Here is a 22079-nt window from a genome sequence, read left to right as displayed (position 1 = left end):
TCAATCTGCTACTGTTTTGCATATGAAATGTCCCAAACCCTATTTCTAACTGTCCAAAATGGGAAAAACATTTTGTTTTTACTCTCTGATAGTCAAAGCGAGTTAAATAATGTTAGAAAAGCATTAAAAGAAATTCAGGAAAAAGTGTTTTATGTAAATTCGGACCATGAGTCCACATATATGGACATAATTTTTCTCTAAAAGTACATCATATCAAAAGATGATACTTAGATTTTTATTCTAATTAGGTTCCAATAAACCCAAATAGCAAAGAGAAATGAAAATGCATGTAAAAAACACCTTGGGCCTATAAACCAACACAATGGATTTTAAAGAAGTGAAAGAACAACATGTGCTTTAACTGCAGACTGTCAGATTTAATTTGAAGGTATTTACATTCAAATCAGGTGAATAGTGTAGGAATTACAACAGTTTGCATACGTGCCTCCCACTTGTTAAGGGACCAAAAGTAATGGGACAATCGACTTGCCAGGTGTGGAAAGCCCAATTGAACAACAATTATCAAACAGATTTTTTTTCAACTAAAATACTCTTTATACAAAAGGCTGCATGTTGCTGCAGGGATTTGTTTCTTAATGTAAATGAATCACATGGCTTTATTTATTTTATGTCAAAAAGTGAAAGAGAGCCGCACTTGTTCAGTCACCCCAAAAAAAGGGATTATTCTTTTTGCTTGTCCACTAAAAATGAAAATTTATTCACCATGCACATATGGTGTTTTTAATGTCTCATTTCTTACACAAGAGACAGTCTTCTTTTTATGAGCATTTTATCATTTAATGTGAGAAAAATCCATCATATTGTGAAAATAAAATTTTTATATCATGAACATGACAGCCTTTTAAAAAAATAAAAGTTTTTACTGAGCTTGACCTAAAGAAATTCTGACATACATATTAGATTATTGTATAGTACAATGTTCTTCATTAATAATAATAATAATAATAATAATAATAATAATAATAATAATAAGTATTATTATTATTATTACCATTATTATTATTGAAGTTAATAATTCTATTATTATCATTATAGGGTATTTATTCATAATTAATAACTAGACAATATATCTGTGTTTTAGTTTAAACAGACCAAGACTTTGAAAACTTTTAAACTTTCTAAAATTTTATTTAACTTGAACTGAAATTGTCATTAGCTATCGAAAAATTATCATAATTTACTATAACCGGACATCCATTTTGGTTGATAAAAAAAGATCATTCTAATTATAACCTTTAACAGAATGGTACGCATTACCCCGATTCAACACAAGGAGGCAATAAAAGCCAGTGAAAAAGTCCTCAAGTATTTCTCACTATTGAGCCTTCGGTGATGTCACTGGCAACCAATGGATGCTGGTGAAGCTTGATGTCTCTCAGCCTTGGCGAAGTGTCAGAAAGCGAGAGGGAGTAGGAGAGTGACGGTTAGAGACAGACTGAGATAAAGATAGAAAAAAAAAAAAAAACAGTGAAAGAAAAAAACTGTAAACATGACCCACCTAGACAGAAACGTGCTCTCTGGACTCTGATCAGCTCCTCATGCAGTGCAGTGGGCAAAAACCCAGCCGAGGGTCAGTTCATGTACAGCTTAATCTAAATCTGCCTTTAGCTCACACACCGAAGAGAGGAAGGAAAAGAAAACGGGCATCGTCTGCCCCCTGATAATTCCCCCTTGTCGGCCTGTGTGAATAATCAAAGATCTCCCTGGATGCAGGAATAATAAGTGTCCTTCAGAGCTCATTTGTAATGCAGAGGATTTACTCCTCACTGTGGAGGAATCTCAGGCCTGTTAGCTGGATGGATGATGTGTCTTTCTCCTGCTGCGCGTGAGCACAAACATCTGCATACGTGCTTTCATTTTAAGATATGGCTAATCCATTTACGTAAAGAGCACTCTCATGAAATTTGACACGCGATATGAGCATATAAAAGCGAAACGGATGGGCTGCTATAAAAGAAAGCTTTTAAATGTATTACCAGTCTAATATTTGGGATCTGTAAAATTGGGAAAATGGGGATCTGTTTTTTTATGTTTTTATAAGCCTGTTCTGCTCAGTAACTCTGTAGAAATAAACAACAACATCTGTATGTTTAGGGATGTTTTAAAGCATGGCTGCTGAATTTGAGCTGGTGTAAACTGGTCAAGAGCTGGTTTAAGCTGGTTAAGAGATGGTTTAAGATGGTATTGGGCTTGTCCTTAGCTGGTTTTAAGCCACTAGCCTCTGCTCAGGATCAGATTAATTCTCCTCAATCCAGTAGCCAAGCGTTAAAACATATAACAGCATATGTTGTTGTTTTTTTCCACAGCAGGAATGATCACATTTGTTTAATCACATATACAGTAAAAACTGTAAAAATAAAAACTGTTGGGCTGCTTCATATTTTTGTGGAAAATGTGGTACAGTGATTGTTATGATTTAATACAGTGTCTATAGAAAGAAAACGTAACATTTAGAATATTATATTATCACTGAAGAAAATAGATCGAAATAAACAAGGACGCGCAGTCTTAACACTTAATTTGTTAACTCCTCTATAAAGAAAAATGATAAAGCCAGGTATGTATGGTATGTATGAGGTATTTATGAGCTTTGCACAGTGCATTTGAAAATAAATAGAAGCAATCATCAAAATATAATCAAACCAAAAGTTACAGGGGGAAAATGAAACTAGAGTGGCGGCAAAGCAAAGAACTACACAAAACCAACAGCCACATTCCAAAGAACCATAAAATATATTTTAAATTTTATTCACCAAGGACACACGAAATATGAGAGTAAATTTTTTTTAAATAAATGAATAAATAAATAAAAAATTTATTCTGTTAGTCTGAGCTTTCTCATCAAATAATTCAAAAAAAGTTTCTACCAAATTGTGAAGCAGGAAAACATTTTTTATATAATAGTCATTATTAATTATTAATAAAATAATTATTAATAATTTAATGTTTTAATGAAATATTTATTAATAAATACATTTTTAAAAAATCAATCAATAGAAATAAATCATGATAGAACATAAAGTCATCATATAATCAATTTTGAAGGCTGGAGTGATGATGCTGAAAATTCAGTGACGTATCATAGGAATATATACAATTTTTAACTACATTTTTAATTCATTATAAGAATATTTTACAATTTAGTAGTTTTAATGTATTTGTGATCAAATAAATGCAAGCTTGAATAGGCTGATCCCATACCCTTGACCGGTAGTGTATATTCAGGTGTGTGTTTACAAACTGTGACACTTTCATCGTTCACAGCCTCCTCTGAGATGTTTCCAGGCTTGTGTTGTGATGTTAGACATCCTCTCTGGGAGACGTGAAAAGTGCAGGCCGCTTTAACAGCATAATTAATGGTTGCTTGTTAAAAATCTGTGGCAGAGTCTCTTGCGATTTTTCTTTACCAAGGATTTATACTTTGCCCTTTTTCTCTGCAGTCTCTCGGTTTAAGTGCGAAAGTTTCACCCTTGGTTGGTTTTCAGTAAGAAATTTATACCCTGTGGACTGGGATTTTTTTTCTCTGTAGTTCTTTACTCCTAACTTGCACTTGACAGGATACTTGGAACTTGGTTTGCCATGAGCAGCAGCAGAGAGGAAGAGATACATTTTTTAAATTCAGATATTCTGTATGATTTGTGGATGACTGTATAGTGTAAAATTCTGGAAAATGTCTTACAAGATTTGTGTTATTTTGCATGTTTTATTTTGTGTGAGATAAATTAATGATAATTATAACACTCATTTATTATGAAAATAAATCATAATGAAAATTTTTATTTTATTTAGATATTGAAGGAGATAAAATAAATAAATAAATAAATAAATAAATAAATAAATAAATAAATAAATCTGTTAGTTTGAGCTTTCTCATCAAGTAATCAAACAAATAGTTTCTACCAAATTGTGAAGCAGGAACATTTTTTATATAATAGTCATTATTAATAAAATAATTATAAATAAATTAATATGTTTTATTTAATAAAATAATCATTAACAAATAAATTATTAATAAAATAAAAATCAATCAATAAAAATAAGAGATACATTTTTAAATTCAGATATTCTGTATGATTTGTGGATGACTGTAGTGTAAAATTCTGGAAAATGTCTTGCAAGATTTGTTTTATTTTGCTGTACATGTTTTATTTTGTGTGAGAAAGATTAATGATAATTATAACACTCATTTATTATGAAAATAAATCATAATGAAAAATTTTATTTTATTTAGATATTGAAGGAGATAATAAATAAATAATTATGAATAAATAAAGATAGAAAGTGCTCAGTTTTAAAATATCTTACTGATTCAGTGGTGGCCAGATGTTATGGTGCATTTATTTTACATTTAACTATAAAACAATATGAGAAGAATATTATTTTAGGAAGAGGAAAATGCTAAAATTGGATATGGTATTTAAGGGACAGTGTGTTGTCTGAAAGGCAGTTTATGACAGATAAAGTGTTCTTATTTTATCATGCCAAAACATTTAGAAAATCAAAAGCTAACAAGGAATATAGTGCACAGAGTGACTACATTAACCAGTTATTAATGTCATTGCTTTTGTCATGCAGCCATTCTCCTGCACATTAAATAAGCCTGTTTCTTTTTTTATCACGAATAAAAGAACTGAAATTTGGAGCACATACTGTTCGAAAGTTTTACACTGCTGGCTCAATGCATATACAAATGCCTAGGATATCTTTGTCAACATAACATCAATATGTTTAAACAAATGGTGAAGTATTATGACTTTTGCTCACTTTGCTCCAGACAGAATCTGTGGACATTTATTGTTATTTATGCAGAGAATTTTGCAAAAAATCTGCAGGTTTATGCGGAATGATTTTGGGAGTATCATAACTAAAAACATACCTTTTTAAGTTGTATTTAATGTTTACAATGCAAATCCAATTAGATCCACTTATTTGGTAAACAAAGCAAGTCTCATAATATATCTATAATATACTAAAAAACTGAAAATATTACTTTACAAACTGTATTGTAAATGCATTATATGAACATTTTCATATTAGTCAATAATATTACTGAAATAATTAAAAAATTGAATCAATATAGAGTAAGGTAATACACTCAATGATGGGCTAAAAATCTGCGTAAATCTTTGGATTTCTGTCCGTGCAGATTCAGTGTGTGTCTACTTATAATGCTTTGAGATTCAACTTTGGGTGCATTATACATTAAGAAATTTTCATAAGAATATTACAGTTATCTCTCCCCTATGCACACCATTTAAAGTCAATTTTTGCATGGTCTAGTGGTTAGACATTGGGCTTTGGTGCTCATCAGGAAAATAGTGAGCCATCTAAGAATTAATAAAAGACTAAACTTTCAATATAGGCTCATTCTGAAAACGCAGCCCTATATACATTTCTGGATATTGTAAACTATGTAGCCTTAGGAACGTATAGTTGCATTTAATCTTCTAAATGAACGCTGCGGGGTGGTATGATGCCGTTCCTTTTTGCGCTTACCAGCTGACCGCTTATCTTCATATGGACGGTTTTTCTGAGTTGACCATGATGACAAGGTTCCAGTGCAGCAAAGAACGGTTCCATAAAGCAGGTAAAGCAAAAGCCAAAAAATAAAACAGACAAGTAAATAACAGGGTGGGAATGTGCTAAAATCTGAAGACGTGATCAAATCAAGCTGCTGCGAGGGCTTTTTTTTCTGGACTGCTTTTCAAAACTCTGTCAGTTGGGTTTAGGGAGGTGGATGGGAGCTGGTCAATCCGTGCTTTTTAAAACACTGTCAAGTGGGTTTAGGGAAGGGCATGGGGGATCAATTGGTCAGTCAGTCAGTACGTCAGTTTGTAGCGGCCTCTGGTGGATTTACGCGAGAAGAGCAGGCAGGGATAGCACTCGCGAGTGAAATTTGAGATCTCTAAAAGCATACACAGGGGTGTCAAAACAAAAACTGCAAAAACATGCAGCTCCTGGGATGTATTTGGTTCTCTCTAGACATATATAGGGGTACGTAATCAGAATGAGCCTGGATTGAAAACTTTAGTTGACTGCAGAAGCTCCAATTTCAAGTATAATTGCTTGAATAAAACGTTAGCCTCAGTCTGTAGGTAAGTTCTGTTTTATCTAAGATAAAAACATCAGATGTAATGACAGAAGTAGCCTTGAGCTGCTAAATCAGTCTCGATAAGTTGCTTCATTTACTGGCACTTTCACCTTCTCATTGTGTTTTATCAGCTTGTTTACATCTCCCACCATGTGCCTCACAGGCTCTCGCTGTTCTCAGTGCTTCCAACATTATCATCACACTCTTAAAACAGCTTTGATCTTTCCAGATGTGTTATAAAATTCCTCTTTTCCCCGTCAGCTTTTAATTATGGTTATTTGCTGACACAAGCGGCTGTCTGAAGGTGTGCATCAGGCTTGTTTTCTTCCCCCCGTTCTTTGATCCCCCATTCCCTACACCTTATGGATTTCTTCTCTTCATCACGTGCTGATTGCAGGTGAGCGGAAGCTGCCGTGGGACGCATGGATGTCTGGTTGTGTGAAGTCGAGGGCAGGCTCATTACCCGATCTGGCTTTTGTAGACTGAAGCAACCGGCCAATTAACGCTCAGCTTCTGTTCCTCGTTTGGCCTCTGTGGCCCGATCTTTTGCAGAGCTCTTCATCAGGAAGAGATCATGACTCGTTTCCATCTCGGTGGAAGTAATTGTGTTGTTTTCGTGATGATGTGTGAAGCACCGACACACGTTTAGCACGCATGTTACTTGGTAATTGGTGGGTGAAATCCCAGTAGAGCTTGAGTTGACATGTCATTTAACATGGACCGTGGATACAGGTTTGTAGGTTTAGCATAAGGTGGGTTGTGTTGATTCGGAATTCATGTCAGCATTGCACAGTAAATTGAATTGTATGTTGCAGCGCTGATCAAGCACAACTCAAAGTTCAAGGGATTTCACCTTTGACCTTGCTTGCCGCTGACTTTTTAAAGGTTACATCGTTCAAAACAAGGCCATGATTTATGCCTTGTCTATTTTGAAGTGTAAAATAATATGATTTTTTTTTCTCTATTTAACTTTTCGAAGAGCTTTTTAATGCCTCATCTTTTCTTTTACTGTGTTCAAACTTGGCAGGTTTGGTCTGATTGGTGTGATTGCTCTGTTATTGAGGTCATTTGAAGTGCGAATGCTGACATCCAAACCTTGGTTTCGCAGCAAACAACCCAAGACCAAAGTAACCAAGACAACTGGATTATAAGCCTGAAATGCACCATAATGTTTTGTGAACACACATTTAGTGATTTTTGTTTCTGCTGTTTATCTTAGCCAGGGGTGTCAAACATATGGCCCTTGGGCAAAACCAAGTCGTCTAATATCCTGGCAAATTTAGTGTCATATTTACAGTATGTTGTCCTATCCATGACAGGCCTAATCCAGCTAATGTACAAGTACAAAACCCGCTCAAGATACTTTCAGAGAAAAAAAGGAGTGAAAAATGTAGTTGTCAGTATCGCACACCCTGTGGTGTAGTGCTAATTGCGTAGTCTTTTTCAATTTCAATTTTCAACTTCAAAGTTTCTCAATTCCAAAAACGCAAAGAACAGACTTGTGTTCTTGCGAAGACCGGTCTTGCCAGATCACCTTGGAAGAACCAATTCGGGAGACCACGAGAACACAGAACGCGTCCTGTGAGAAATGAGATGCTGCGTTCTTTCTTATGGTCACAAGACCTTCATGTGTTTTTAACAGAAAATTATTTCAACATTACAGCATTCATACAACGATTTATTGTTTTTTCCCCTTTCAATATATATAACATGCACAAAAGCCTTACAAATATACTTTGCACAGTACAAATAAAACAGATTTCGTGAAAAACATGATTGTCAGCAAATAAACACCCGTTACTTTAATAAAACTTTATTAATAAATCTATATTAAAATGCTGCGCTTTCTGCCTCCTTTATTCATTCGCAATGACTTCTGGGACTTCTAGAGCGAGTTCGGTGCTCATGTCTGCATCGGTGCATCCTCGATACCAAGAAGACATCCGGGAATTTTTACGTGTCGTCCGTTCGGTCTTGAGTTTTGGAACTGATTTTTGGCAGTTAATGATGACATTACATGAGAACACAAGTAAGATCAGTGAAGAACGCATATGGAGAAACAGCCAGTGTGTACAAGTGCCATGTCATATAGCCTTCTATCGGTTATTTAACGTTAAAATAATTGACTGCTGTAATTTTATTTAATTTATCATTAAAAAATGATTTTTTATCTATAAACTTTGAAAAGCTTATAAACGAATCCTATAAGAATAAAAAATATCTGTAACATTCCTTTCTTAAAGCATTTTCATATCACAATGTCTGATATGCCCATCTAGCTTTGTGCTGAAAATAGCAAGCTTGCAAAGCCATGGTGGTCAAACAATTTGATTAAATGAATCAAAATTAAACAAACAGACTTAATGAATGATTTTGTCATTAACAGCAAAAAACATTGCTGCTCTTTTGTTATTGACCATACAGATATAAAATCAAAGAGTATTCGCAATTGTGAATATTTAACTTTATTAACAAAACTTAGGACAATTTTGTTCAGAGAGAGAGAGAGAGAGAGAGAGAGAGAGAGAGAGAGAGAGAGAGAGAGAGAACAAATAGGTTGTGCTTTGGGGAACATTTCTTATTTTAAATTTGGTTTTGTTCATGTGTATATTGACAATCTATTCAGTTAATTATTTTTTAATAAGCGTCATTAATTGTTCAAAAAAATTACATAAATGAAAACCCCAACCACGCGGGGTCCCATCTCACTTCGTGCTCTGCATGTCTGTCTGCTACACCACTAAAATGAGCTGGCACCTTGTTTAAAAAACAGTTTTCTGTAAATGTTATTGTGATGGGTATGGTTAAATAATGCTATTGCAAGGGTTTAACAAAAGCTAATTCAGGCCACTCAACATAAATTTTCCCCAGGGTGGCTCTCAAAATGACATTGACACCCCTGAACTGAGCAGTCCTAGATATTTGCAGTTTACAGATATACTGGCTTTTGTGTTTGATGTAGACATCTGTGATCTGGATACCTGGTTGCTGTTGCTGATGTATGACTGGCAGATTTTGGGCTCTGTTGGCAGGTGCTGCTGCTATGTTTGTTTGGTTGGCTTATCCAGCTTTCTGTATTGAGAAGCACAGGTGCTAGACAGGATGGTGAAGTCCTGGGGGGTGAGAATTGAGCTCGGGGTGGGAGGACGGGGAGGCATCTGTGCCACCAGCAGGATCCAGGATTAAATGTGTCTGTACAATCAAAAATCTCTCTCTTTTCAAAAAATCCCCCTGTAAATCAGGACTGGGTAGATTTAGACTCATTGGTCATTGTTTGACACTCTGGCTAAGAGGTTAGTCAGGTGGGTCCAGACTTTGGTTTATATGCATGTAATGTGTGAATTCAGATAGCAATTCTGGTTCAATTCTGATCTATCCATCTTGAACAAAGAAACTAAAACAAAGTAACAAGGAGGTGTTAAGGAAATATTTAGGATTTTACTTTGTTGAACCTTATAAACATCAAGTAAAAAAGTCTGTAGATTAAAACCTCTTCAAATTGACATTACTTCAGTCCTTGGTGCAGATTTTCATCTCATCTCATCTTCTTCCCATCTCATTTCATGGCAGGAAAAAGGAAACTGAAACTGGCAAATGCTTAATGCAGATTTAATGGGTAAATAACCATAAACACAAAATGAAAATAAAGAGGCAGCCCATCATGGAAACTGCCACAGCAACTTACAATTTTCCAGACCCAATCTTCTACTTTTCAAGTGAATTGCTAAATTTCAAATTATACACAATACTAGTGCATATAGGTCAGGAGCAAACCTTTTCCTATAAAGGGCCAAAAATCAAACTTGACTGAGTGGGCCAAAGGTAAATATATTTGCTATGTGTAATTTCCTAATTTATTTAATAATGTTAAAAAATGACTAGAAAACACTTCTTTATATTAACCAATATATTGATATAATGAACTTGTTACAGTAAAAATAAAACAATCTGAGTGTTGTATTTGTGAGTGACAGTATTTACATTTTTAAAAAAATCAGATTTATTCACAACAAATAATTAAAACCTTTAGTTTCAGTTTGGTTTTTTGTAGCTCAGCAATAAAACAAATAAAAGTGGTTGCGTCAAATTAGAAATTATGAACTTTATGTTAAAGGCATTCGCCCCAACCCTCTCCATAATACTTGATCTCCACTCAGATGGGATGGTGGGCCAAATTAAAGGTAACACTGGGCCAACTTTGGCCTGCAGGCACTACTTTGGCATCTCTGATTTAGGTTATAGTCACGCTTAAGTCACATACTTCCTAATGCAAGTAAAATGCAGAAATAATCAAAATAACTATGATGGTTTATGATAATGACAGGATGGCTGATATAGCATACAGCACCTGTATTACATTCATACTACATATGTATATATTTTTAGATATTTTTTAATTTGCACCCACTCAAGAAAAAAAGCAATTTTCATATACAGCCCTTGACAACGAAAACAGCAGACTACATGACTGTGATTGTGTACACTTGTGTAGTGTTTCTTTGCACAAAATCCAGCATTTTTACCCATATTTGTGGATCTGTGAACATTGATCTTTTTGACAACATAGTCTGTATTCAAAACTTCTCAAACAAAAGGAAAGTCATTTGTCTTTAGTAGGTACACTGTAAAACCCAAAAAGGTAGCTCAAACCGTTTGAGGAAACCAATTGAAACAAATTATTTAAGTTCAAAAACTAATCCTAATGAGTACTGTGAACTTACTCCATTTAAGTTAAAGTAACGTGGTTTGAGTAAATGAAGCAATTTGAGCACGGTTAAACCCGATAAATGAAGAGAACTCAAACCAACTGACTACTGTAAAACCCAAAAAGTTAAGGCAACTCAAACCGTTTGAGGAAAATTATTGCAACAAACCATTTGAGTTAAAAAAAAACTAATCTATATGAGTATTGTGAACTTACTCCATTTAAGTTGAACTAATGAGGTATTTAAGTAACTCATTACCTTTAACACCGAGTTCAAAACTCTTTTCATATGAGTAGAATTAACTTTTAGCAAAGTTGACTGTTGGGTTTTACAGTGTAGTTTTCATGTAAATTTCCAATTCAAAAAAGAAAACAAATTTTTTTGTGGTGTGAAATAATGTACGTTATGTGTGAGAGCAAATATCAATGCTGAAAGTTACAATACTGTATTTTGTGCCCTGTAAAACTCAAAAAGTTAAGGTAACTCAAACCATTTGAGGAAAGCGATTGCAACAAATCATTTGTTTATTAATGAGTATTGTGAACTTACTAAATTTAAGTTGAAGTAATGAGGAATTTAATTAACTCACTACCTTCAACACTAAGGTGCAACTTTGTAGTTTGAGTTGTAGTTTTTAAATCATGCTTCTCGATATAAAAGATGGTGTGAATTAATTCTATCTGACCAATGTTCTTTGTTTAAATGCTATTCAGTTTGTGGTGAGACTCATTTGAATGGTGACTTAGCTGGGCTTTGTGGCAATGGCACATCTGTACATTTTTTTTCAACACATTGCATGGTGTATTCAATTATGCATGCATATTTGTGTGCATGACGAATTTTTACTTCATTTTTTTTAAGTGGGTCGTGTGGCCAGCTGTGGGTATTACCCATAAAGACTTTGAACTCTTGCAAAGTGTATTCTTCAGATGACCAACATCAAATAAGTGTCTCCTCTGCAATTTCAAATGAGTAAATGATTGAATTTTTTTTCCAAGCAATCCATTCAAATTGATTCGGATTGCTTTTCCACTTTGAGTGAAGTGTTCTGGTGTGTCCTCTCTCATAGAGATAGCGGCTTCTCATCCTTTCCCTTAGAGGGTCGTTTTTATTTCTGTATTGCAGTTAAAATAAGCCCAGTGACTCACCACATGAACAAACCAAACAGAAACCCTTAAAATGGCACCAGACAGAATAGAAAAGCAGCCATCTGTAACAATGACAATCAAAAATCTCTTCAAAACTTACTGATAGTCAATCCTTTAATTAATCCAGCATGTGAATACTTGTGGCTTGAGGGATCCAGACTGCCATTGTTGCGTTTTGCTTTAATCTGCAGAAACGCTCGTCCCTGTTCCTGCAGTGGATCAGCAGTGTTTCTGTATCTTAATGAGAGCTGAGGCTGCTTGCCTTTGATGTCACTGCTGTATTTTATGAATGACAGTGAGTCTTATATAACTGCACTAGATGCCCTCATTCAGCATACAGAGACTACTGGAGGAGGACAGAGATGTGCTACTGATAACAGGGTCTTAGATCAAGTTCATGCACATTTGTGGCAGTGCTAGTTTTAATAAGTGACTACATAGATACATTTAAAAACTATTATATGTGTTATTTATTATAATGAATTATTCTCCAATGCTTTTATCCCTCTGATTCTGTACTTGATCAACAGTCAGATGTGTGGTGGTAATGTAATTTTGCTAACATTTACTACATTAAGTTTTCATGTGCTAATTTGACCATTTAATAATTCATAATTAAAATCAAAAGCACATAAATACCAAATCATTTCATTACGTTGATTATTAATTATTTAGTATTTATGGTCACAATTTTGTAACAAAAATATTTTTACATGTAAATTTGTCATAGGATAATTAAACAAATTTAATGTGAAAATAGGCATTGTATTGTGGTGAAATATAAAAAATAATTATAATAATATGACCTCATAATTATGAAAAAGGCACAAGAGAGGAAGGAGTATTAAAGACAAAACACACTATTCTTAATTAAATACTTGCTTAAATATATTAAATTAATTGAACAATTCTCAGAGATAAAATAGTAGTAAAGTGTTAGCTGCTTATAGATGATTAGATACATTAACATCAGTGGCGGACTTAGGAAGTTTTAAAGGCAGGGGTCAAGGTGGGGCCACAGTTTATAGAGGAGGCCAAGTTATTCAATTGGTGCTTGCACTATATATATATATATATATATATATATATATATATATATATATATATATATATATATATATATATAGGCCTGTCATTTCTTTTCAGGGGTTAATTTTACACGTACAAATAGTAGAGATATCATATTTTTAACTGCAGCATTTCTGTGAGAAAGAAAATAAATGGGGAACGTGTTGTAACATGGGGTTAGTTAACACTGCCCATTTTAGCAGTCAGATGCAACATATTCATCTCTATCATACACTCCAAGACCCTTTTAGGCTTACAGGAGAAGTTGCACGTGTCTTTGATCAAGATTGTGTGTTTTGTGCCGGTGCCCCTAGATCCATCCCTGATTAACATAAAACACAGATACAGGTGTGCATTTCACTGCTTTGATTTCAGCTAATGAAATCAGAATTTAGAGTCAGAACTATTTAATTGATTACTGTAATTTAAGCAAACTCATTTGCTTCCTCATCAAAATTGAGCAGTTATAAGTGCACCATTTCTTTTAGACTCGCTGACTGAACTTCTCTCAACACATCTTTCCTAGATAAGAAGCGCACAGCTCATCTATGTTTCATGTGCTCAGAGCTACTTAGATGCCCCTTTCCAGCCTTTGAGCTGCCTCGCTCTTTCTCTGACACCGCTGCACTTTTGCAAACTTGTTTACTACAAAAAAAGACCCATTGCTTTCCAAGTATCATTAGAAGTTTTGAGTCTTCTTGTTTTTAAACACCCTAATATCTCATTTCTCTCTCCACAGCTTTCACCAACTGACAAAAACCTGGAGTTTGAGCGAGATTTCCGTATTCGCCATTATGCAGGAGATGTCACGTAAGTACACTTAGAGGAGGCGTACTGTAAGTGCACTCTTTGCTGTTTTAGACCTTAAGCCCTAAATGCCGTAATTAATAAGCACTGTTAGTAACCCACAGGAAGCTTAACTAAGTGGAAAGAGATCTAGTATTTCCCTTGGGCACAGATCGGGTTTAAAAAGGTTTGGTAAATAAACATTTGAGTGACGCAAATGCTGCGAATGATGTAACCGCTGGTTGCAAAAACAAGTTTATTCCGCATGCGGATGCAGTCCTCACTTGAGCGCTTTGCCACTGCAGGCTCGGTTATATCCTAAAGTGTTGTAAAAAAGAACTTGTAGAAAAAATCGAGCTAAAATTATATGTACAATATATCTAAATTAAGGACCTAGAGATTTCTGAGTGCTCTTTTCCAAGGAGACTTAAACATCTTCTACAACTCTCATATTTAGATCTGTGTTAAAGGTGAAGTGTGTTCTTTCTGATGGTAAAATAATGTGTTCAATTCAAGCCAGCTGTAAGTTAGCTATTTGTAGTTTCATTACCTTGAGAAATATAAATGCACTCTTTGTGCACTGTCAAATCGTACCAGACCAGCAACAGCAACATGAAACTCCATTCATTTCCTCCAAAGGGAAATAGATTTTTTGAAATAGCTGCTTAACCTTTGTAAACTGCCCTGTTGCAAGCTTTGATGTTGTTAAATGATTGTTTATGCTTTTGTTGGACCCACTCATTTGCATTAGTTCAGCTTATTTTTTAAATATGTGTTTAATAATTTACTGGCCTTCAATTAGTTTGCCTTTTCAAACTATATGCCTGCTGGTATTATAGTCGATGTGGTTGTTTCATTTCAGTTACTCTGTCGTGGGCTTCATTGACAAGAACAAGGACACCTTATTTCAGGACTTCAAGAGGTTACTTTACAACAGGTTTGTATTATCATACAATAAGTGCCTCTACTTTTATTTGCATACCTGCCATATCTACATACAGTAACTTTCATGTTTCACAGCTCAAACACTGTGCTGAAGGCCATGTGGCCAGAGGGCAAGCTGAGCATCACAGAGGTCACCAAACGTCCCCTGACTGCTGCCACGCTTTTCAAAAACTCCATGATATCTCTGGTGGAGAAACTGGCCAGCAAGGTCAGCAAGTTTTGTGTAAACTATGATCATGTTTGTTTTAAATTATTGCCTCACTATTAATTATCTTGCTATTTGCACAACTTTTTACCAAAAGTGCATACTTGTGATCAATAAATAATGATTTCAGTTAATTTTTGCATTAGATATGTAGGAAACAGATAGTTGGAAATAAAATGATATTATTTATAGTATTTTGATGCAAAATACTGCGATAAACTAATAACAGTTAAGTAGTCCAAAGCGCTATTTAATGGATAATTTAAGAATTTGTTAATTTTATTCATTGTCATCCAAGTTTAGGTAACTTTTTTTTAAATTTTTGAAGAACAAACTGGCTGATTCACAAAATAATAGAACAGCTGCTGGCATTTTGAGAGTCAAATCAACAAACAGGCAAAACTAAACTAATACCCATGGCTTCTGATGGTAGGGTGAATATTATGATATGTGTGTAAATTCATCAGTTTGCTGAAAGTTAGCAAGTTCCATCGTTTCAGCTTTTTTAATAATATTTTTGAACAGTGGGGTTCCTCATATAAAATTACATTGCCCATGATACTTCTTCAGAAAAATCTCCACCAATCAAACAATCACTTCCAGCAGATTATGCCAAAATGGCATCCACCAAGTGCCATGAAGCAAAATAGTTTGTACTCAACAGGCTTCTATTTATCCATTTCACTGTAACTCTCATTTGCAGTTCTTCCTGCCATTGTAGTTCCTTCCCTTAGTACAGTCGTTGAGTACACAGTTTTTGTACAATTGTACTTTCATAAGAATTACAAATACTTTTAATAAGTGTGCATAGATTCACCTTGTTGCTGGTTTTTGTACTGTACATGGAAAATACTTTCAGATCTTCAACTGTTGAAAAAGTGTGGAGCACTTTTGTGCTCTTTTGATGCTCATATATACAGTACTTCTGATATCTTTTGTTTTATATAGGAGCCTTACTATGTGCGTTGCATTAAGCCAAATGATGTGAAGTCACCACTGCTCTTTGAACATGAGCGCTGCAAGCACCAAGTGGAGTACCTGGGCCTTTTGGAGAATGTCCGAGTGCGACGTGCTGGTTTTGCTAATCGTCAGACCTACCCACGGTTCCTTCAGAGGTGAGCATCTAAAGGCCTCGGTGTACTTAAAACAATGTTCTTTTTTATTTCTTGTTTCAGGCTTTAAAGAAGTTCAATAAATTTGTGTAACTGCACATGGTTTTCGAACCTTCTTATACCTTGCACTACAATAGACGTAGTTTTAAATGTTTGTTGTTTAACACAACAAAAATGGCAGCTGAGAGAGAAGAACTGTTTGATAAACATCTGGCAAACAGCTTTGTCCATGAGAAGTGAGCATGTATAAAGCAATTCACATTACTTTATATTTCCCAGAGGCAGACACCAAATGAAACAATGTTAACTTTGTCAGATATGCCTTCTCGTCTGGTGTGTGAAACCCTCAGAGTCTTTCCACGAGTGATCGTACAGTTACGAATACATCTGTATTCATGTTAGCAACTTGGTGATGTTTTTCTCATGTATGACTCTGAACTGTGTGGATACGAAGCACGTCAAAGAAGGCAGAGTTTCAGAATACTCCCACTGATTGCATAGGGATACACCGATACCAGTATCAGTATCGGGTCGATACTTGGTTAAAATACTCGTACTACTATCGGACATGAAAGGCCGATATCACGCACCAATACCACTCAACAGTAAGTCACTTCATGGATGTGATTTGTTGTCCTACCTGATTTCAATTTCTTAATGTACTAATTAGCCTAATGTTTTATATGGATTAATAGCTTAGTCCTTATAAACAATCCATTTATAAAATACATTATTAAGTAATCTAGGCTACTGAATAATAAACCGAATATGCAATATGATCATTGCATAATGATCACAGCTAAACAAGCTAACACTCATTTTATTTATAAACTATAAATATAAAAATGCAATAAATTTTAAGTAATGGAACATTATGTAAAAATCTAAAGACTACAGGTTAAATAAAAGCGCCTTGTCAAAGCTGAACATCACTGCAGTCACCGTGCGCATATCATTTTACAGCTGTAAAGATCAGACAGCCAATACAGATCACACAATCTCAATAAACCCTTCATGTAAATGTATAAATATTTCGATAAGTATTGTTAATGGAATATTTATAGCGATATGATCTTGCTTTTGGTTATATGCAGGCTTTGAGCTCGTGCGCTCTCTCTCTCTCTCTCTCTCACCAGCGGCAGTTGACATGCGCTGCATGCGCTATACACACTAAACGGCATACAGTGGCAAGATGACAGGTGCTGAACTCCACGGAACCAGTTTTATTTGTTGCCGATTTGCGTGTTGTTTATTTTTTATAATGCCTTTTGTTTGTTTTGAAATCTCTTTAAATTAATATAGGCAACATAATTTCCCTCAGAGACATTAGAGATTAATAACGTGGTGTGCAGTATGACTGACATCCCTGTAAGTTTACACACTGCATAGATAGGCCTACAGCTCTGGTGTGTTATGAATTTCATGATTTAAATGACAGTGAGACATGCTACATTTAGTTTTTATTGTAAATTATACATTATAACCCAGTACATAGTAAAATAATATTTTTGAATGGCTAGCCTGGCAGCGTATATAACCGTTAAGCTTAATTAGGCTAAGAATATTTTTATTAATATTAAAACACATTAATACAAATAGCCAATCTTTTATTAATTTTTTTTGTTTCCTTATGTTTGTATATTGTATTCTGTAAAAATACAATGAATTGTTTGGTTTTCATCTTATTAGAATTAATGTAATTATCAGGCTACTTCTACATAACATTGGCTCTGATTGCGTTTTTACAGATATCCTACAGATAGACTGTTTGGCTCAAAAACATTTATGCCTGTTAGTTTCAGTGCTGTATTTTGATAGATTTCACACAGGCTTCAGCTATTCTAACTGTCAGCTGGTACCAGCCTCAGTTTTGCTACTTGATTTGTGTGGCGTCCATACGTCGATGTCTGGATGACTCTCTGCAGTTGGCTTGTCAGTGCTAATCACTTTTATTTTAATACAAAATAAGCTAATTTATTATTAAACATTGTGAGATGATGGTCGCATGATTTTTAAAATGAGAGTATACGTTGCGTATTTATGGCTATTGATCTTATCTACCCGTGACTCACCCATAGTTAAACAACAAGTAGCCTACTTTTTGATTACCTGACCAGCGGATTAACGACAAGACTCGTGAATATGAAAAAATCGGGCATAACAGGGTTTTATGCATCCCCAATATGCAATGAGAGTGACTCCATAAGGTAATGTACACTGCACACACTTTGTGTAATGTGTGAAGTCGTGGACGCATATCAGCGCAAGGATAACTAGTCCTTTAAATGTCCTTGCTTAATCATTAATTAATAAGTTCTGGATTCGCAGGATTATCAACAATGTGTGTATATTTTGGCTTGAAACAGCCTTCTGTTAAAAGATTTTTGTGTTCATCTTTGCTACAGGAAAAAAACAAACAAAAAAAACAAACCAAAATAAAAACGAACAAATAAACTTAATTGAAACCAAATTTATGAAGTATCGGTACTCGGTATCGGCTAGTACATAAATTAAAAAAGTTTGTAAAAAAAGTGGTATCGGTGCATCCTAGACCAATGGTAGCTTAAAGGTGTTTAGAACCAAAACAAACTCCCCTAAACATTTTGCTTTCGTGAGTTGTTTCGAACTGTCGGAATAAACTCAAAGATTTTCGTTTTCACCAGATTTTGTTCGGAATTACGTCATTTGAGTTTTTTTTTTTTTTTTTTTTCAATTTCATTTGAACTATACCGAGGTATTAACTCTTATATTTATATCGCCAACATGTGTTCATTTCAAAGTATTGTTTAAAGGGATAGTTCACCAAAATATAACATTTTTGTCTGCATTTATACCCTTTTAACTTGTTCCAAACCAGTATGAGTTACCTTAAACACAAACGATCACTTGAAGAATGAGTGTTGCCTTTTTCATACTATTGACTCTGGCGATACTGCATTATTAACCCTCTGAATGCTGCATTATTCAACATAATGTTTAAAAGAAGAACAGAACTCAAAAGACTGGAGGGGGAGTAAGAGTTGAGTAAATACAGATTTTTTGGGGTGAACTATTCCTTTAATCATTTAAATATTATATTCATGTACATTGTCAGCTCATGAATGAGTGCATCAATGCTCTTGTGACAGCTTGTGTCAGACTGTTGCGTCTTTGGTTCATAGCAACATCTGAAACCACAGATTGATCAATCAGATTGTGAAGGTCTTATGTAACGTCTGTTGGTGTGAAAACTGTCATCTCTTCTTACCCAAGTGTCATGACTGCTGAATGGTTTTATGTAACAGTGACGTACAATCTGTATTTATTGTGAGAAATATGCTTTTTATAAAGCCTTGAGAATTTGTTGAGCACTGTACTGTTGCTGACTTTACAGTGATTGTCAGTACATAAGGACGAAAACCAGAATCTGAAATTCTACGATGTTCCAGTTTTACTTTCTAAGTCCTCTGTGTATATAAAAACACACTCTGAAATGCACTTGCCAAAACTCTGAGGAGTTCATGAGATTCAACACCTGAGTTGACAATGTCTGTCGCTGAGAGGAAGTTATACTGAATTATATCTAATTGAGAATGCAGCATTAACCACACTCACAGGAGTATTTTGTGTCTCTGTCAAAGCTACAGATGTGCTTGGAATATAATGTACTACTCAGAGGAAAGACTGGACAAATAAGGATTTAATTTTGCATCCTCACATCTCTTAAATTAGACCCATTGTGTGATATATAATGCTTGATAATGGGAAATGGGTACTTCAGACTTTTAAATACTATTGGATAAGCCACATAATTTAAAGCCTGTATTATTGTGGAAAATTGCAACTGCACATTGATTGACAACCAAAAACAGTCTTTGATTCATTTTCTTCTCTCTTTCAGGTATAAGATGATATCTGAGTTCACCTGGCCCAATCATGACCTTTCGTCTGATAAGGAGGCGGTGAAGCGTCTGCTGCAAGGTTGTGGGTTTGAACACGATGTGGCCTACGGCAAGACCAAGGTTTTCATTCGCACACCACGAACCATCTTCAGTCTGGAAGAACAGAGAGCAGAGATGGTGAAGAGGATCATCCTCTTCCTGCAGAAGGTGCGATACAACAAACTATCTTAAAATAATGTCTACTTTATGCTATCTGTTTGGGAAAAAGTGGCTCAAAACAAAAAGATTCACTATCACTTCTTGGCAGATGCCACTGGATTTGTGATTTTGTTACCTAATGCACTGGTATTCTGATGCTTTAGGTTTGACTTAAGTCTCCAAATATGTTTATAAATTCTTTTGGGGAACTATATATTAATAAACAAGTATTTAAAAATTAAATGTCCTCCCACAAAGTGCACGACTCCTGTAAGTCATGATGAAACCACTGAAACCTTTAAGACCTCAAGACCAAGTGCAGTTTAATAAGATTAGTCATACAGGCAATGGTCAATACAGGAGCAAAACAGGAACATACAGGTAGTCATCAAACAGGCGTAAATTCAGTACAGGCGTTTAAAAAACATACAACAAAAAGACAAGACTTGGGTCCAAAATACAGCACGTAAAACAAAGAACTAGAAACACTTGATACAACAAACAGTGAAAGCAAACAAAGACTCAGCCCTGAACTGGTGCATGTGTGGTGTAGAAGAAGTCCAAATGATCAATGATGACAGGATTTAACTGTGTGATCAGTGGTAAACAGGAACCGGTGTGTGTGAAACCGCATGTTGGGAATTGTGGTTCATTAGTGTGATATCTGTAGTTCACCAGTAATCTGCCAGGAGTGGATCGCTGGTGATCATGACATATCTAACTTCATTAAGCTACTTTTCAAAAACTTGGGGTCAGGAGGATTTTTAAAAAGAAAAAAAAAATTAAAAGAAGACTACGTGATACTTACTCATACACATTAATACTTACCAACACATAACAAAAAAAAATTACACTAAACATGCAGTTAAAATTATGTCTTAGTTCGAGTGTGTATATTTATTTATTATTTTTAATTATTTATCCTTTATGTAACCAGGATAGTTCCATTGAGATATAGGATCTCTCCTTCCAGGGAGTCCTGGCCAAAATGGCAGCACAAAATGTTTCCATTAAAGACAAATACAAACATATTTTGCTCGGTTCTCCTAAAACACATTTCAAAGAAAAAAAATAAACAATCAATCATAACAAGTAAATGTTGCCTTTATTGTAGACCCCAAATATAACATTCCTGCAAAATAACAATATAACCCTAACCCTAATCCTAACCCTAACATATATATGTGGCATATGTGGCTTCATTGTCATGTCAATCCTTAAGACATAATAATATGCTGATGTGATGCTTAACCTTTGTGTTAATCAGTGTTGAAGATTGTAATATTTAATATCTTTTTTCAAAGTGATGCATATTATGTATTATTTTAGAATGTTATCAGTAAAATAAATTAAAAAAATTTACTGACCCCTAACCTTTGAATGCTATAGAACACATGCCCAAACTAGGGCCCACGGGCCAAAGTTGGTCCATGGTAACCTATGATTTGGCCCACCATTCCATCTGGGAAAAGAGGAAGAATGAAAGAGATAGTTTAGATATTGTCAATTCAAATCTAATGTAACCTTTTTTTTTTTGTTAAAAGCTAAATGAAATTAAATGTTTCATTTAAATGGTGTAAATTGATCAGATTTAGTTTAAATGTACATACTGTCACCCGATAGATAGAGAATGAGACAAGTCAAAGGCAGATCTTCTTGACTAGTGTATTCAGCATTGAACTCCACTGTGTCATAAATGTGATTGTTCATGTTTTTATTGCAGTAAGTTATCAGTTTAAATGTTATACTGCATCAGTTAATACGATTTAAAGTAATGTTTTCTAATTAATTAGGAACTTACCCATGGCAACTTTAATGTAAAATAGTTTGGTATATTTATCTTCGGCCCACGGCTCTCAATGATATTAGGTTTTTGACCCTTTATTCGAATAAGTTTGGACACCCCTGTGCTATAGTA

At 34.7% G+C, this 22079-nt stretch overlaps 1 protein-coding gene across 1 annotated transcript in view; it reads left to right on the top strand.

Annotated features, from left to right (window-relative positions):
• The window catches only part of myo1d (myosin 1D), a 129204-nt gene that overhangs the window by 43924 nt on the left and 63201 nt on the right, over positions 1-22079 (top strand). Inside the window, exons 13-17 of the mRNA XM_056469283.1 lie at positions 13774-13844; positions 14683-14757; positions 14841-14973; positions 15919-16085; positions 19963-20170. Of these exons, the coding sequence (XP_056325258.1) occupies positions 13774-13844; positions 14683-14757; positions 14841-14973; positions 15919-16085; positions 19963-20170 (654 nt within the window). The remainder of the gene's footprint in view (positions 1-13773; positions 13845-14682; positions 14758-14840; positions 14974-15918; positions 16086-19962; positions 20171-22079) is intronic.

This window comes from Danio aesculapii, chromosome 12 (genome assembly GCF_903798145.1).
Source record: "Danio aesculapii chromosome 12, fDanAes4.1, whole genome shotgun sequence".
Lineage (NCBI taxonomy): Eukaryota > Metazoa > Chordata > Actinopteri > Cypriniformes > Danionidae > Danio > Danio aesculapii.
The sequence above is the reverse complement of the archived record's forward strand: the minus strand, read 5'-3'. Positions and strand labels throughout refer to the sequence as shown.